Source organism: Pithys albifrons, chromosome 7 (genome assembly GCF_047495875.1).
Source record: "Pithys albifrons albifrons isolate INPA30051 chromosome 7, PitAlb_v1, whole genome shotgun sequence".
NCBI classification, from domain to species: domain Eukaryota; kingdom Metazoa; phylum Chordata; class Aves; order Passeriformes; family Thamnophilidae; genus Pithys; species Pithys albifrons.
Window position 1 is genome coordinate 24541988 of NC_092464.1, and position 17596 is coordinate 24559583.

General features: G+C 35.7%; 1 protein-coding gene across 1 annotated transcript in view; it reads left to right on the forward strand.

Moving 5' to 3' along the window:
• Positions 1-17596, forward strand: part of VPS50 (VPS50 subunit of EARP/GARPII complex) — a 70550-nt gene that overhangs the window by 19495 nt on the left and 33459 nt on the right. Inside the window, exons 9-17 of the mRNA XM_071560709.1 lie at positions 956-1038; positions 2714-2756; positions 2991-3089; positions 4271-4411; positions 8871-9006; positions 11052-11149; positions 12558-12652; positions 13281-13379; positions 16634-16724. Coding sequence (XP_071416810.1) covers positions 956-1038; positions 2714-2756; positions 2991-3089; positions 4271-4411; positions 8871-9006; positions 11052-11149; positions 12558-12652; positions 13281-13379; positions 16634-16724 — 885 coding nt within the window. The remainder of the gene's footprint in view (positions 1-955; positions 1039-2713; positions 2757-2990; positions 3090-4270; positions 4412-8870; positions 9007-11051; positions 11150-12557; positions 12653-13280; positions 13380-16633; positions 16725-17596) is intronic.

The window sequence follows — 17596 nt, forward strand, 5'->3', positions numbered from 1 at the left end:
AACACTGCTGTTAAAATCATTCATTTCAGAAACCCCTTTATGATAATAGCTGAATATAAATTGCCCTTCCTTTTCTACTCTTTAATAAATGACTGAAATTCCAGTAAGAGCTTTGCATTTGAGCTCTCTAAAGCACGTAATACAACTGATGTAATTATGACAAAAAAGGGAAGCTCTTAGCTATTGAAGAGGGTTTTCCTTTCTCCAAGACTCTTTCTGGTCTCATGTCTAATAGAGTACAAAAAAGTAGGTATACCCAAGGCACTGCCCATGTTCAATTGGCAAGATCCTGGGGTTTTATATTTTTGCACCTATGTTCTTTTTTTGTTTTTGTCCAGGCATCTTCATATACTTCTGATTCATCTGTCTACCTCTTCGATATTCTTTTTTATAAATTAGGGCAATGGGTCCATATTTTTATTCTAAAATGTGGGGTTTTTGTCATGAGGCCTTGTGTGAGCCAGCTGTAATTAAAGTAATTTCTAATAAGCTATGGAATGTGTCAATTTAAACAATGTTTATTTGGGCATAATGTTAGGAGTGTCTTCCTTGTTTCTTTTTAGGTTTTGTAACCTAAGCCCGCCAGTGTCTGAACTTACCTCTTTCCAGGCTCATGAATAGATCATACTGTATTAAAGGTTTGAAAGTTAACTAGGAAGATGTGAATTGTTTTGTAATAAAAACTTTCTGATGTGTTTTTTATAAATACAAAAGGAAACAATACAGCAAGTTATTTGCATAAGGTAATGTAATAGGTAGTGTTTTCAGATGTGCTAATGTCTGCTTCTGATTATACACTATTTGCACATTTTTACAGTAGATCCTCACTCTTTAACTTTACTGTGGAGACATGAGGCAAAATATTTTATTCTTAATGTTAATACATAAGCATGCAACCAAAAATGAGTGTTGTACTGTTGATTCAAATGATTTTTCAACTGTATTTTATCCTAAGGAAGAAGATTATCCAGGAGCTATTCAGCTCTGTTTAGAATGCCAGAAAGCTGCCAGCACCTTCAAACACTACAGTTGTATAAGGTAAAGTGACATCGTGCAGATTTCAGCTTCTGTGTGATTTTTTGTAAACAATATAAACCAGTGACTAATTCTCATTCTCTAAAGAAGGTTTGATTGAAATGTTATTTTCTTCTTAGAAAAGTAAAACCAAGGCAATTGTAAAAGCATAAACATCTGCTGTAGATTCTCCTCTTCCTGTGCTGCTACTAGCCAGTCTTCACAATCATAACAGTATATAATCTATGTTTGGATATGTCATTGTTTTGAAACTGTTGTAATGTGTTGGCAGGTAGTTTCAACTAAGACTGAATTGTAAAAGTGCTACAACATGCAGCCTAGGGATACCTGAGCTGATTTTTTAATCAGCAAGTTTATATTCTGGAATTAATTTACATACAGGAGGATGGCTTCTGGAGGGTAACTCACCCTGAATCTTGGCAATGAAATTAGCAAGTGCAGAGTCTCATGCTGACATGAAGAAATTGCTTTCAGAACTGGAACTAATCCAATATCAGCATTTCCTAACTTAGAGAGACTTGATGTTTCCTTAGCTTTAAAAACAGAAGAAAGATAAGCAGGAAATATTCATAAACTCCAGCAGGAGATGCAATAACATCACATTCGTATGGAGGCTTTTCTGTTTGAAGGCTTGTTGCATGTGCAAAAACAATAAGGAAATACTGGCTTCTCTAGTGGTTAATGCCAGGTCTTTCTCATATGTTTTTTTCCTACTTAAGCCTTTCTTTGAAGGGTGTTGTATCCAGTTTATCTAATGGAACCAAAAAAGGAGGGTGATGTGTGTAATCATTTAAATGTAGAGAACTAAGTAGGAACGCTAGAATCTGTCTTCTGATGAGTAACATAGGCTCCTTAGGAGGAGATCAGAGCACAGAAGGAAGTAGTTGTAAAATCGTGTATGGTGATTATTTCATGAAAACTGTGATTTCCATGCTTGAAGAGAATATCCTGCCTATTTCTTTATTGCTTTGACCCTTCTAAGCAAAAACATGGTAATCATGTTTTCTGTCTTTCATTTCTGTACGGTGTTCTAAAATTTTTAAAGCTGATTGTTACAAAGGCGCAGTGGTGCCTTTCTTTGTCCTAAGGAGTGTCTCTTGGGGAGCTATTTTTTTTAATCTTTTTTTAGTAAGTATAGCTTAGAGAAGAGAAATAACAGTCTTTAAAAATTTTTCTGAGAGTTGTGTAAGCTCAAGTTCTTTTATAACATTTCTGTAACAGGTTGCTGAGCAACAAAGAAAAGTTACTATAGTTTGCAAAGACTTGACAGCCTTGACTTTTCTGGGTATGTTCTGCTGTAGAACACAGAGCCAAGCCAAAACATTTAAAGCATTAGTTTCTTGTGAATGTTTTTGAATACTTGGTTAAATTCTAGCAGGATGTGGCCTTATCTGGGCCCTCTTAACACTGTTGTATTGTAAGCGTAGGATAATGTGCTGCTGCAATAAATACTGTATTTTGAGGCATTAGGAATACTGCATATGCCTGTAGGAGATGCCTTTTAGTAGTAACAGTGGTGTGATGGTGCTAGTCTAACAGAGTAACAGCAGCATAATGATTTATGATAAATTATTTTGGTTCAGTAGCAGGAAAATATGTTTTTGGAAACAAGGAACTTGGTCTGAAGTATTAATATAATCAGTAATTTTATTTTAAACATTTTTTCTTTCATTAATAGTGAATTAAATTCAAAACTGCAAGACACCTTGGAACAAATAGAGGTAAGAATTAGTATTTAACCTCTTAAGTACTAGGATTGAAGTACTTATGCTCAAGAAGTAACATTTAAGCATCTCAGAATAATCTGGTACAATCTTGGCTACTTCACAAATGTCATTATCTGTTTAAAAAAACTGTTTAAATAAACATCTTCCTCACTTGCTATTGTTTAAATAATGTATTACTTAGCTTGTTTTTATTTAGCATTTACCATGTTTTTTCTTTCATTTATATAGGAACAATTGGACATAGCGCTTTCCAAAATATGCAAGAACTTTGATATCAGTCATTATACAAAGGTTCAGCAGGCTTACAGGCTGCTTGGAAAAACACAGGTTAGTGCTCATCTTCTGAGTAAGGGATAAAGAACAGTTATGTTACAGTATGGAATTTTGAGTACTGTGATGAAAATCTATTTTCCTCATTGCTGTGGTTTAATGCTAGCTAGCAGCTAAGCCCCACACAGCCACTCCCCTTGGTGGAATGGGGACAGAATTGGAAGGATAAAAGTGAGAAAACTAGTGGGCTGAGATAAAGACAGTTTAATAGGGAGAGCAAAAGCTGCACACGCAGTCAAAGCAAAACGAGGAGTTCATTCACCACTTCCCATGGGGAGGCAGGTGTTCAGCCATTCGCTGGAGAGCAGGGCTCCATCATGTGTGACAGTGTCTTGTCAAGACAAACTTCATCACTCTGAATGTTTCCCTCTTCCTTCTTATTTCCCCAGCTCTTATTGCTAAACATGATGGACTAATGGACTAATGTTATGTTGTTAATGTTATTAACAACACAAAAACTCAGGAAATGTCCTGACCTGAAACTGAGGCATGATTATGGCAAAATTAATATGTTAAGCACTCATTAGTCCTAGTACATGTGCTGTTATCTCTTTTTCAGGAAAAAGTAATGTTTTTCAAACATATGTCTTTTTTTTCCTGTTGCAAAGAGGAGTTTTATTAGGAAATTTATTGATATGATGTATATGCCTTTCTGTAACACTTAATTCTACTTTACGTTCTTCAGTTTGGCAAGGGGATGGATTGAAGACTCTGTAATTGTGGTTTTGGTTTTAATAATTGCAAAGGAAATACTTTTCTTTTAGTTGGAAGTGTTTCCAGGGGGATCAAGCGCCCAGATCTCAATTCGTTTCTTTTTGACACATTATCAGTGATTGAGAGAGTAAATGAATGAATGAGTAAATTCTATAATTAACTATATTATATAGGTGTACAATTAATATTTACTAGTGTTAATGTAAAAAAAAAGTGAATGATAGAGGGAGAATGGCAGAGGAAACTGATTTTACTCGTAATACCTGTACTTTTTTATGTTACTATATTGTAATATTACCAAGTCCTATGTTAGGTATTTTTGAGAGAAAGATTAAAAGCCATGCTTACAGTCTGTTGTGTTTAGTACTGAAAAAGACTTATGTTGAAAGGTGATGGTTAAAGGAGTATGGGAGATGACAAATTGAATTGTACTATTTGATTTTATGTTACTCCATTTCTTTCAGACAGCAATGGACCAGTTACATATGCACTTCACCCAAGCCATTCACAACACCGTGTTTCAAGTAGTCCTTGGATATGTGGAGCTGTGTGCAGGAAACACAGATACCAAGTTTCAGAAGTTACAGTACAAAGACCTTTGTACAGTATGTGATTCTTGAATATATGTGTATGGTTTTTAATCTGAATATTTCCACTGTTGTAAGTGTACCTTATGTCAGTAGGGACTCAGTTATCAAAATAACTGCAGCTGCTATAGTTTCTTAATGCAACCCTAACCCTAACCCTCTTCACAACTTAATGGTTATTTTGATTGCACTAAATCTTAATACTTTGGAGTTACTGTGCACTCCATCTAAATTATTATAAAGTAAATCACAGGATACAAACGGAAGACCAACATGTCAAAACGTGCATGTCTTCAGTAGAATATGCTAGTAATCAGAGTCATTATTAACTTTGAACTTTTTTCAAGTGCATTTAGGTAGTATTAACCATTTCTATAGTATTACATTGCACTAAGAGTTCTTGTAAAGGTGCTAACTTAATTGGAGTCTTCTCTATTGACTTTGTATCAGTTTCACTGCATTTTTGTTATCAAGATAGAGAACTGTTACACTGAGATGCAAAAGCATGATGATAGGGACATCATGGACTGGGTATAACCATATATTTTTTTCTAGTATAAATAGTAGGTGAATTTCTTGATATCTATATATTTTTTAAATGTTAGAATTAATTGCTGTATTTTGAGCAGCATTTTTAGTTCACTCTTAAATTTTTTCACTTTCGATTTTACTGTTGTACCCCTGAGAAATTTTCTTAAACTTCAGTGATGGGAAGAAAGAATGTGAGATATTTTAGGTGATTCTAACGTTGATTTAAAATTTGAAATTGCTTCTATCTTGAATGTTCTTTAGGGTGTTTGTTTCAGTCACAGACTAAATCCTCATCACACTTCATCAACTCAAGGACCCACCGCATCAGTTGCAATTTATTAAATTAAAACACAGTTATAAGAAGATTTTTTGACATTTGACTTCTCGTATGTCCTGGGATCATGTAGCTTCCTAGTAAACAACACATCTGCATTGAAAACCATTTCATCTTAAAGAAGTGCCTCTTTGACTTAAAAAGCTTATATAATCGAAGGGCCTTCATATAAATGAAAGTGTGATATGAAAAATTAATTTGTTGGGAATAAATGACATGAGTATTAATGAAGAGAATGAGTAAGGTTCCGGATGGGTGTTATTTGCACTTCACTGAGATGAAGTCTAGCTGAAGAAAGCCAGCAAACCCTGATCTCTGTTCACTGGACTGCAGCCCTTTCATCCTTCTGCTATAAGTCTTCAGAGTGTGGTTTTATTATAATTTCTTGGTTTGTAATGCACTTTTCTCCCAATTTTTTTTCTTTATGCTTCTATATGCCCTTCAGTTTAGTGCTCATTCTTTGCTAATGCTGGTGATACTAATTGCATTTATTTACACTCACAAACAGTACTACTGAGCTGCCTCTGACAGCTTCTAAAATACAGGTTGTGTGCTGCTGTTGATCCTTACTCTTTACAGTGTGGAGGGATCTTGCAGATACTTGGAAATACAACAGGAAGAGAGTGACTTTAACTGCATGGCTACAAAATTATTACCTTGTTATTTCTGTTTGGTTTTACTTATGCAAAACCTTAATGAAATGATGCTTAAGTTATGTGAGCCTGCAATAGCTGGAATCTGACAGTCTGTATAAAGGAAGCTACTGAAATTTTGGGACTAAATGTGTTGCTTGAAATTTACTTTTTATATTTTTCATTACTCTCTTGGTAACAATTAGGTGTTTAGGGGCAGCCTGCAGATGAGAAATTTTGCTCTGTTACAAACCATGCTGTTCAGTGTTGGTTGTTACCTGTTGCAGTGCATTTGTGAAATCAGTGCTGAATAAGCTGAGCTATCGTACCAATTAAATTTCTAACTTCCTGCAGGAAAAAACCACGAGCAGATATTTATCTTTGGCATTCTGTCTTTGGGGAATAACTTGTTTAAGATTCAAATATGATCTCTTTTATCTTTAGTTCTAGTGAGAACCCTCTTCAGGCTGTCTGTGCTATTAAGCCAGGATGCTCTTAACATATAAGTGGTTATGGAGTTCTTCCTCTAATTAAACAATGGAAATCATATAAAATTGAAGTATTCGTTTTTGGGCAGATTTCCTCTTACGTGTTTCTAAAAATCTGTCAAAATGAACTCGCTTAGCTTATTTCTGTTTTATATGGGTAGTGGGGGCTGTGGTGGCTTTTTTTCTTTTGTTTGTTTCTTCAGATACTGAGTATTATAATAATGTGAGTTTTTTAACAGTATAATGTTTTCAGAAATTCTTAAGCATTGATATAAGTTACATACCTGTGCACTCAGAGTCACTGTTTCCTTGTTGAGTGCTTCTTTTCTTAGCAATATGCCATACTCTAGCTTTTACATCCTTTCTCTTTTTGAGTACTACTGGAGCAGAGCAGAGTTTGGCTGCTTCATTTTCTTTTTGATATTCTTTATTCTAGTATAAGTTGAAAGAAATTCAGTTGTTTGCTTTCTTAGTCTAATTGGAATTATCTTGGTATTTTGTAAGTGATCCTTTCTTTCTGGCCACCCAGAGGCCAATATGTCTTCAAATATGGTGATATGTGTAAGCAAAGTTTAGATTTTATAGCTACTACACACCCTGAAATACAGTAAAAGTAGCATTTCCTGATGAGTTGGCAGAGAAAATGGCTGAATCAGTAGTTGAATTGGCAGGACAACTTATTTGAATGATAAACTTATGACCCTGTTTTTTTCAATTGTTAGCAAAGGCCTGTAGTATCTGAGATAAAAATGTCTCAATAATTCAGTCAATAATGTCTATCAACTCTTCAATTAAAGGGTGTTGTAGAAAAAAAGCAGTTTTCTCAATCGTTGCATCTTTTTATGTACGAAGAACGTGACTTTTTTTTTGTCGGTATGTCCAGGAGGCCTAATTTGTGTCCTTGAAGCAGCTCTAGTTTGGTAGGGAACAGCACCAGGATAATAGCTGAGTTTAAAAAGAAACAAGCAAGCATAATGAAAGGACATAATTATTAACATGAAGCCTCTGGATGCTTTTGCTATTGACATCTGTTAATGCTGAAGGGCAGTTTCTGTGAGTTCTTAATCATAAGCAGAAAGTAGGAGAATGTATCTTGAGTGTGTTCTACTGCCAGGAACATTATGTGAGCTTGGGAAACAAGAGAACATGATTAAATAGAAAATAAAGATGTGTAGTTTTCAATTTTCTTGTTTTACTTGAAAGCTGAAAAATAGAAGGAGTATAAGTCATGCATCTGCATTTGCGAAGAAATCTGTCCAGTGTAATGTTTATTCTCCAACAAACGTATTGAAGATTATCAGTGTTATTTCATTTCTTGGGAAGGATACAGAGTGTTTCGAAAGCCTCAGTGAGATCAATGGATGAGGATGCAGGTCAGAGGGAATTGATTGCTTTTCTTAAGAGTTTGGTCTCTATAGAATCCATAGTTGATTATTTTGGTGGTTATGTTGATATCACTGTTACAGAAGTTGTTCATATTTTTGAAGAGTTTTCTTTTAACTAATGCCAAAGCTTTTGTATCATCATGGATATAGGTTTTTGGGTTAGCAGGCACACAGTAACTAGGCTAGTTAGCCTTGCAGAAATTGACTGTGGGCACTGACACAGTAATTGGAAAGCATGATCTATTTTCTAGAGCAGTGTGAGTTGGAAGTGCTAATTTCCAGACTTCTCTGCGAAACTTTAAATAACAATGTAATTAAAATCACATCTGTGCAGCTGGACTTCACCCTTGTTTATAAGCTCTGAGACTGTTTCTTCACAGTAAGTGAGACAAAAGGTGATGTAGCATTGCCACTCAGATGAACAATATATTTTACAGTTTTATCCAGCAAGACCCCTTTTCAAAGTCATCCCTTTTCTTGTCAATCTCATCTTTATTATTTCTGCTATGTATCTCTTGCTCTGATAAAATTCGTACTCTTCACCTAAGAATGTCTTAAATTACAGTTGGCTCTTTGGAGCAGGGTGGTTCAGGAAGGTAGAGCAGCTGCCATCTAAGTTTGTTTGTTTGTTTGTTTTTAAACTACTTTTTATACATCATTCAACCTAATGGGGTACTAGCCAGGGTGGCTTCTATGTACCACTGAAGAGCAAGAATCTGTATCATTGAAATGATGCAGTGTCTGCATTCTGCATGTCACAGGTTGGCTGCATCCCTCTCATAATGAGATGTGCTGATCATTAGACTTCCTGGCTTTGCTTCTTTATCTGCCTTACTATTCCATAAATGTAAGATGGGTTTAACATATGGGCCAACTGAAAAAAGGAAAAAAAAGATGCTAAAAAATGAACTTTGCACTTTTGGATATAATTTGATTAATTGGCTAAAATCAGGAATTCAGCACCTCTCAAGTACATTGGAAAATGAAACTGATATGTATCAAGCACCTCAGCTGTATTAATATGGAGGATTTTGTGTAGTTTGTGTTGCTGCTGCAAAAAATGAACACAATTTTGAAGTTTGAGAGTGTTGTTTCATTTTACTGTAGCACATTACATCAGACAGCTACATTCCATGCCTGGCTGACCTCTGCAAAGCCCTCTGGGAAGTCATGCTCAGTTACTACCGAACGATGCAGTGGCATGAGAACCATGACCAAGATGAGGAAGCAGTTGCGTCTTCTGGTAAGAAACTTCTGGAAGCAAAACTTCTGATATTTGTGCATAAATTATCAATTTATGTGTTTGTACCTTTGTGATCAAATTTATTACATGGAAACATTGTCACAGTAGACTGTTTACTTAGCCAGAGACGCACTTATAAAACTAGTTCTCCTTAGTGTCCTTACTTGTGATAACCTGAAGAAAGAAAATGATCTGTAATCTGCACTGCAAAGCCTTTTACAGGGACCATTAAGCCTAATAAAGTGGTATATACAATGACATGAGTAATTTTAAAGTCATTGCTCTTTACATGCATCCAGAGTGTTTTGATATGTTTACTACTAATCTTCTTTCATGTAGTTTTTAAGTTTCTGGAGATGTGACTTAGCTGTAATGTGCAACTGGAATGTAATTGATCTACTGAATCACTTTTTCAAATACCTCTGCAATGATAAAGCACACAAAAGAGAATTTTACAAGTACAGTTTCAGAGGGACTATAAGTATGTCCTTATTGTTTTTTCTAAAACGTATTGCTCATGCTGCAGTAATTATTAAACCCTTACATGGAATTCTCATTCCATACTTACTGATTTAATGGCTGTTATATGTGGTGAAGCCAAAGAGTAAAATTCCTGTAGAAAGACCATATTTGTCAGAAGGAGCCTGGGAGGCAGTTCAGGACATTATGCTGAAGTTATTCCCTCAATTAAACCCCACATGCTGGAGCTGTAGAAGTAGCAGTGTTCAATGTTGCATGTGTGTCTGGCCTTTGTGATTTTGAGAACTCAAGGCCGTCCCAGTATTTCTCTGTTGTTGTGCCAGTTATGTCCGCACTCTTAGAAAGGACCTTAAGTGTGTCAAGCGATTCTTGGTCTTAGGGCACAAACACAGCTGTAGAAGTGAGAAGCTGGACTTAAGACATGATTTACATAGCTCTTTCTATTTGAACAGTGAAGTTCATCCAAAAGAAGTCCTGCTTGGATTATAAAAAGGAAGTTGCACTTCATCTAGGTTGTTTGTCAAGTGTTTGTGATTACTGATGCCTGTTCCAGATGTTAAAATGTACTTTGCCTAAGTTGTAAATAATTGCCCTTCTGCATTTCTGAGGAAAGAGTTGTGTCTGCTTTATATCTTTAAGTATTCTGCTCTTTTGTGTTCTGAAAATTAGTCCAGTTTGAGTCTGAAGTAACTGAGTTCAGAATTTGCAGTTTCTTTCAGTTATAGTGTGAACTGAACTTTGGGAATTACTCTAAAATCAATTGAAAAAATGCTTAGTTGAAATAAACTAAATGGAAACAGATAATTATCTCTAGATATAAATACAATCCTAAAATTTTTTATGACACTTATTTTAGAACCTTTCATGAAATAGGAAATAACAATGAGATTTAGGTTGCTGAAGCATTCTATGGCAGAATAGCAATAAATCATAGTGAAATGTATGGTATTGATAGTTCTATGAATCATCAATAACACTTAAACAATTGCTCTAATATACTATTGGAAAGACAGGATCAGGTGTTTGTATGTAGAAGTTATTTAATCCTCCTTTCTGTTTATATTTTGTTTAATCTTTTGTGGTAAAATCATTTATGAAAATGCATTGTCAGAATTATTGCTTTCAGGAGATGAACATATTTAGGAGGCTAATATTTTATGATTTTTCTTTCAGAAGGAAAAAAAAATTGAATGTCTTGCAACAGTAGATATAGTATGGAATTATGTTTGGGTAGAACACATTAGAGAGTCTTGTAGAGGATAAGCAGCACTTGCTTAAGCATTTAACTTCTTTATTTGAAATATCAGTATATGTTGCTCTCATCTTCTTTTGTTTTTATTGAATGGGATATCTTTCTCACATAAAAGCCATCAGAAGCTTTCCTGGTCTGCGCTAGCATATAATACTTATATATGCATCATTCATTCCATTCAAAAGTTTAGAGCAAAGTAGCTCTTCTGGAGTTTGCATAATGGATAATATGGCAATAGCTAAAGCAGAATTGGTAGAAAACAAGGATACATTTCAAAGCTATTGTAACTATCTGCAATGCCTTTCAACTTAAGTTTCAGATGACAACAACGTGATTGGAACTGAAGAGAACAGTTTTGACCGCAACTATGTGAAGAAGAAATTGGAACATGGGCTTTCACGAATATGGCAGGTATGTTCTTTGACTTTTTTAACGCCCTAAATATTCTCTTCCTTTTCCCTTCTGTTCCATTATTAATTGCAGGTACATTTATATTAAGCTTTTTAAAGAAATGTCTCCAGGGATTTTTTTAAGTAATTTGTTTTGATTTGAATATATGGAGACCATGGAAGTATAATTTCTGTAACTCAATTGCTACTTGGTTGCTATGCTTGCAAACTTTGTCAAGATACCAAAACATTGTAACAGACTTTCAGTCTGGTTGCATTTCTCACAACCTGTGTGTTGCCCCACAGTCTATTTTGTTTTCCTGAGCTTTAGTCTGTTAGCACAGTCATACTGCCTTATGTTTCTGGTATAACCAGCTGTGGAGAACTTGTGAACCTGCCTGATTTCACAGTATTCCTGGTCTGACTGCTGGATCAGCTTGATGTGCAGTGTCACCCAAATGTGTGATGATAAAAAGTTGTAATCCTGAGCTCTGCTTTTGTGCTGGCAATAAAACCTCTAGGATTGACCTTGTGTTATAGAGTGCTAAGAAAAAAAGGTTGTAAAATTATTTTAGAGGAATCATCCATGTTACAGAAAATGGAATAGAATCATAGAGTTGATTGGGTTGGAAAAGACCTCCGAGATCATCGAGTCCAACCCTTGGTCCACCTCTAGTCTATTTACTAGATCATGGCACTCAGCGCCACGCCCAATCTGTGTTTAAAAATCTCTAGAGATGGTGAATCCACCACCTCTCTGGGCAGCCCCTTCCAATGCCTGATTAGTCTCTCTGTAAAGAATTTTTTTCTGATATCCAACTTAAATTTCCCCTGGCAGAGCTTAAGCCCGTGCCCACTTGTCCTATTGCTGAATGCCTGGGAGAAGAGACCAGCCCCCACCTGGCTAGAACTTCCCTTCAGGGAGTTATAGACAGTGATGAGGTCACCTCTGAGCCTCCTCTTCTCCAGGCTAAACAACCCCAGCTCCCTCAGCCTCTCCCCATAGGGCTGGTGCTCCAGTCTCTTCACCAGCCTTGTTGCTCTTCTCTGGACTCGCTCCAGCACCTCAATATCCTTTCTGAACTGAGAGGCCCAGAACTGAACACAGTACTCAAGGTGTGGCCTCACCAACGCAGAGTCCAGGGGAAGAATCAATTCCCTGGTCCTGCTGGCCACGCTATTTTTGATAGAGGCCAGGATCCCATTGGCCTTCTTGGCCACCTGGGCACACTGTTGGCTCATGTTGAGCTTCCTGTCAATTAGTACCCCAAGGTCCCTTTCCGCCTGGCTGCTTTAGAGTTCTACTCTAAATCTCAAAAAAAGAATTTATAAGTGCAAGCAACCAAAAAGTGCTAATGAACCAGCCATCTGAGACTTCACTTTTCGTCTTTAATTTATTAGGTATACTAAAACTTGTTTGTGTTTTGTAGGATGTTCAGTTGAAAGTGAAAACGTATCTTCTGGGAACAGATCTGTCTAACTTCAAATACGATGACTTCATATTTGTACTTGATGTTATCAGCAGGTATATTGATGTGATCGTAAGACCATTTAATATGTGTCCACAAAGTTGATTAAGGCTGATACTTACATTTTGATGCCAACTTCATTCATATGTGCTGATAGCTTGAAGAGCAATGCTCCTTTATGTGGGAGTTCATGAGGATGTATTTGGGAGAGGTAGCATGAATTACTTTGCTGCTCAAGTAGCATTCAAGTGTGGTATGATTTTAGTATTGTCTGCCTTTAAAATCGGACATGTGCAGGTCTAATAATTTTGTTTCTAAGAACCTTTAAAGGGACTCTCAATCATGAGCAGAAAAATACTGTGATACTGCCAACCTGTACCATATTATATCCTTCTGCTTTGGTAATAAAATGACAGATTGAGACTGTGAGCTGACAGCTTGCCCTGCATAGTGGGATCTCAAAAGGACTTTTATTTTGCTTATGACTCTATGTCTCTATGTATATGGGACATAATGATAGGATTTGGAGGGAAATGAGACACGGAATTTTGTGGAATGCAACCTTAACATTGCAGTGTAACATTGGTGCTCTGCTTTTGGGGAGATACATGTTGTACACTCATGTCTGGAACAGCAGTATTAATAAATCAATAAATATTTCTAAATTTTGTTTTATTACTATAGGCTGATGCAAGTAGGAGAAGAATTTTGTGGCAGTAAGTCTGAAGTTTTGCAAGAATCTATCAGAAAACAAAGTGTTAACTATTTCAAAACATACCACAGGTGAGACTGCTGTATGTGCAGTGAATGATTCTAATGGCATTTATTTTTGTTGGGTAAATGCTTTTCCAAAGGAGAAGCCTTTGTTTCCACTGTGGTTGTGGAAAACCCAGTTCTGTAGCAGGCAAGCCAGATAGACATGAACAACTTTTTTTTTATGTAGAAATTCAATAGTTTTGCTGGCTGCCGCTTAAGTTGTCCCCTGGCATCCTGAGAGTCAATGCCTTTGACGTCCAATCTTTGTAGCAAAATTGTTGCCTCTTTTGCTATGCCATTGCTTAAAAAGGGTGATCATGTGTGACTGTGAAATGTCTTTTTCGATGTGCAATTTTGTCTTGTATCAAGTAAGATATTTGGAATGGAGTCCATCCTTTAAATCATGTTTTCCCTGACTTTTTCATTGACAGTATCTAATTTCATTTCCGTCAACCCTATTGTTGTATCTGAGGCCAGTTATGTGTGCTGTCTAGGCAGTCTCTAGACTCAAATATCATATATGGCTATGACAGCTTCAAGACTTGTCCTTCTCTTTATTTGTTTTAATTGCCTTGGTTTTCCAAATGCTTTGATTTGGATGATTGACAACTTTTTTATTCCAGTTGTCTAGCACTATATTCTTTCTGAGTGTAAAAAGCTAGGAAGATATGAAAAGAAAAACAGTGTTCCATGCTCTAAGAAAGTCTTACTGTCATAGTCTTGATCTGTTGTCCTCTGTCGTACAACTAATACATTCAGACTCATTTGGTCTGAGACTTTCATCCTAAAATCCATAAAGTATGAAAATTATGGCAGGGTAACATGTTGCGGTGTCAAATTCAGAAGATGAGAAGGTGGTTTGGAATTTCTTCCAGCTTTGGTAGTTTGTAGATGGGATTTCTTTTTGGACATTTAATTAAGAGCTCAGTTGCAGTTGTTTGAAAAGATTGAGTCTTAATCAGATCCACATTATGTCTGGTCAGGAGATGCCACCTGTCTTTATTTCTTGAAAGCCTTTCTGAATCCTGAACTGAATTTCTAGAACTGATTTTGGTCCACTTAACTGTCTTTTACTACACTGACTTAAACATAATGCCTTATTTGGTTAAGGAAATACAATTTTGAGTGTTTTCCTTATGTTTAACTGCTTAGGGACTACTTTTCTGAATTATCTTTGAGTAAAAAAAAGGTTAAGGAACACTGATGGAATATTTATAGAAATACTAATTTTTTTAAATAATTTGTGGGTTTTGTTAAGGTAGTGTAAATCTTGTGAAAATAAAAGGGACTATTTATTGATATTATGTAAATTATATGAACCTTTTAACACTTTTTACATGTTTTATGCTGGGTGGTTATTGTGAAGATTAATTGGCTGGTATTTTCATCTTCAGAAGGAAAAATATAAAAAAACCCTGTCTCACAGCTACATCCTCCAGGTTATTTATATAAAAGCTTTAAGCATCTTGCCTTTTCAGGTCAAGGTAATGTGACTTTCGCTCCTCTTGTGTGTTTAATTGGAGGGGAAGAAAAAAAAGCAGCAGTGCTTTTAAGGATTCATTAGTACATAAAAGCTACATAAAGCTGAAATGCTTAGTGTCCAGGTCTAATTAGTTCTTTCTTTGTGTAATTTGACATATGTGGCCTCCTGAGCAGTGTGGCATTATAGAGAACTGCCAACATAAAGAAAACATTTAAAGGAATTGGCTGAGTAATTAAAAAAATGTAGAAGAGAACGTAGCACTAGAGCATGCATGAAACCTTTTTTTGGGATGAAAGTTGATTATTTTGAAAAATTTAGACGGGCTTTTGTTGAGGAGCATCAGTAAGGTGCTTTTTGGAATGTAATTTACTTTTTGTATTGATACATTTGTATAAAGGTGTGTCTGATCACTAAAGCTTTTCAAAGAATGTATACACCAGGTCTTCCATGTATACCCCTTTCTAGATTTATATGCTGGTGAAAATGAAGAGCATTTGGTTCAAGTACTTCATCAGAGCCTTGATTTCAGCTTTGAAATGCTACAAAATGTCTTGCTATGTGGTTTTTAAATGTTTGCTTTTCTATGATGCTTTCACCTTAGTCTCCTTCACAAAGAATTTTAATTTAATGCTGGCTTTCACAGCATCTCAATCTGTTGTTTTTGTTGGCTTTGCTGTGATAAATTCTACAAGCTATGGGTGCTCAGTGCACTGAAAATAGCATTTGAAGTGTATTTGCATTTAACTGGTGAATTTAAAAAGACACAGCAAACTGTAGTCATAATGCAACACATTGCCTATCTCACTGAGGCAAGCAAATTTTTGTGGTTGTGGTGGGTGTAGTTCATTACTGAAGTAGTGGTATTTCTAGAAGATTTTATTGCCTAATTAGAAACCCAGTGCATAAATTACCAACTGATACTTGTTCAACAAAACAATATATCAGATATTAAGAAGAGAAAATAGAGCAATGTCACCTCAATAAGCACTTATTGCTGTATTTTCCTATATGTGTTCCACTTATGTGGCAACATTTTTCTTTATTAAAGGTATTTCTGCTTATGACCAAAAGGAGGGTGTTCTAGTGATTAAACACAGAAACAATGGAGATATGTAATGCCTTGATTACTTTCCTTGTTGCATTTTCAATATTGGTACCAAGGTAAAGATAAGCTATGGAGAAAAATACAGATTAATAACCATTTACCTTTTTTCATCTCTGAAAAGTTGAGATACCCCATGAGTTCTTTGCACCTTTGCTATCTGTCGGCTTCAGTGTGTTTGAAAGAAGCATCTGGTCTGGGCTTTCAGAAGCTGGTGTGCTGCTGATAGAATGTTGGAGTATATTATATTGCTTTCTACAGTTTACATGGAGGAAAAAAAGAATGTTGGTGTATATTATATTGCTTTCTACAGTTTACATGGAGGAAAAAAAGAATGTTGGTGTATATTATATTGCTTTCTACAGTTTACATGGAGGAAAAAAGGCTGAGTACTTCTGCATAATCATAGATGTCCCTCTATAGTTTGCACTGGCTCTGACCAAAAAAATTTGTTTCCAAATTTTGGAGATAGACATTCTTTGATAGTTTCTCTGGAGGTGTCACAAAAAGACACTGTGTTAGTAGCCACAGCTTTTGGGTGGTCTATCACTTGAAAGAATTACTTAAATGCCTGTTTTCAAGTATGACTTTTTGTACAGTTTTAGAAGGTGTTTTTTTACTGCATAAGTTAAGTAATTGTCTATTTTCTGATTTACTCTTCCTGCCAATCAAGAGTATTCATTTGTTGTATTTCAGAACCCGTCTTGAAGAACTAAGAATGTTTTTGGAGAATGAGACCTGGGAACTTTGTCCTGTTAAATCAAGCTTTAGTATTCTGCAGCTTCATGTATGTTCTGTGAATAAAGTATACAAATGTATTAATACTTTAACAACTTGTTCTAAGAAGCAGTAAGATCCATGAACCACTGTTCAAATGGCTGCTAAAAATTCCTATATTTTACTTCATGATATTGGAAACTTAAGAACCAAGTGGTTTTAAAACAGTAGTGTTTCTGTTTCAGCCAGGGAGAGGTTTATGGAAGATGCTAGACTTGTAAATGTAAAATTAGCCTTTATTTTTCATGCTTTAATTTACTCTTAATACATCTGTTTTCCATTTCTAATTCATTTATCTGACAGTAAGATAGTAAAAGATGAGTGCCTAAAAGTAGTTGCCTTAGGGCTCACTAGCTTGTACCAATCTGGCATCTGTTTCTGGAAACATAGGTCATACTGGCTCATTTGGGAAGGAAAAAAATTATTCTTCTGTGGTGAAGTCCAACTGAAAGCAAGTAATTGGTGTGCTCACTTTCTGTCCTAAAGTGATTTTTGTGAAGTTTAGCATGTGGTGAATGAAATTCACTTGTTTTGCCATATGATACATGGTCCCTGTGATTAAGCTGTAACTAAAGTGCAAAAACGATTTAGTGGAGCAATCTTAAGAAAAAGACAATTTTGCAACTTCTATAGAGTTAACTGTAGAAGTGAGCAATGGACTACTAGGGCAGTAATAGTACAGAGGGAAAAGGAAGGAGGACCCTTAGTAGCATCTGGTAGCAAAAGAAATAATATTATTAATAGAGATATGGGATTATGAATCCATGCATACTGCTCAAGGAACTGGAGCAGCAGAAAATGTCAGAAAGTAACTGACTCGTTTAAGCAAAAACAAATCTAACATTGTAGTCCTTTTAGCTGCATGATCTTTAAACCTTTAGT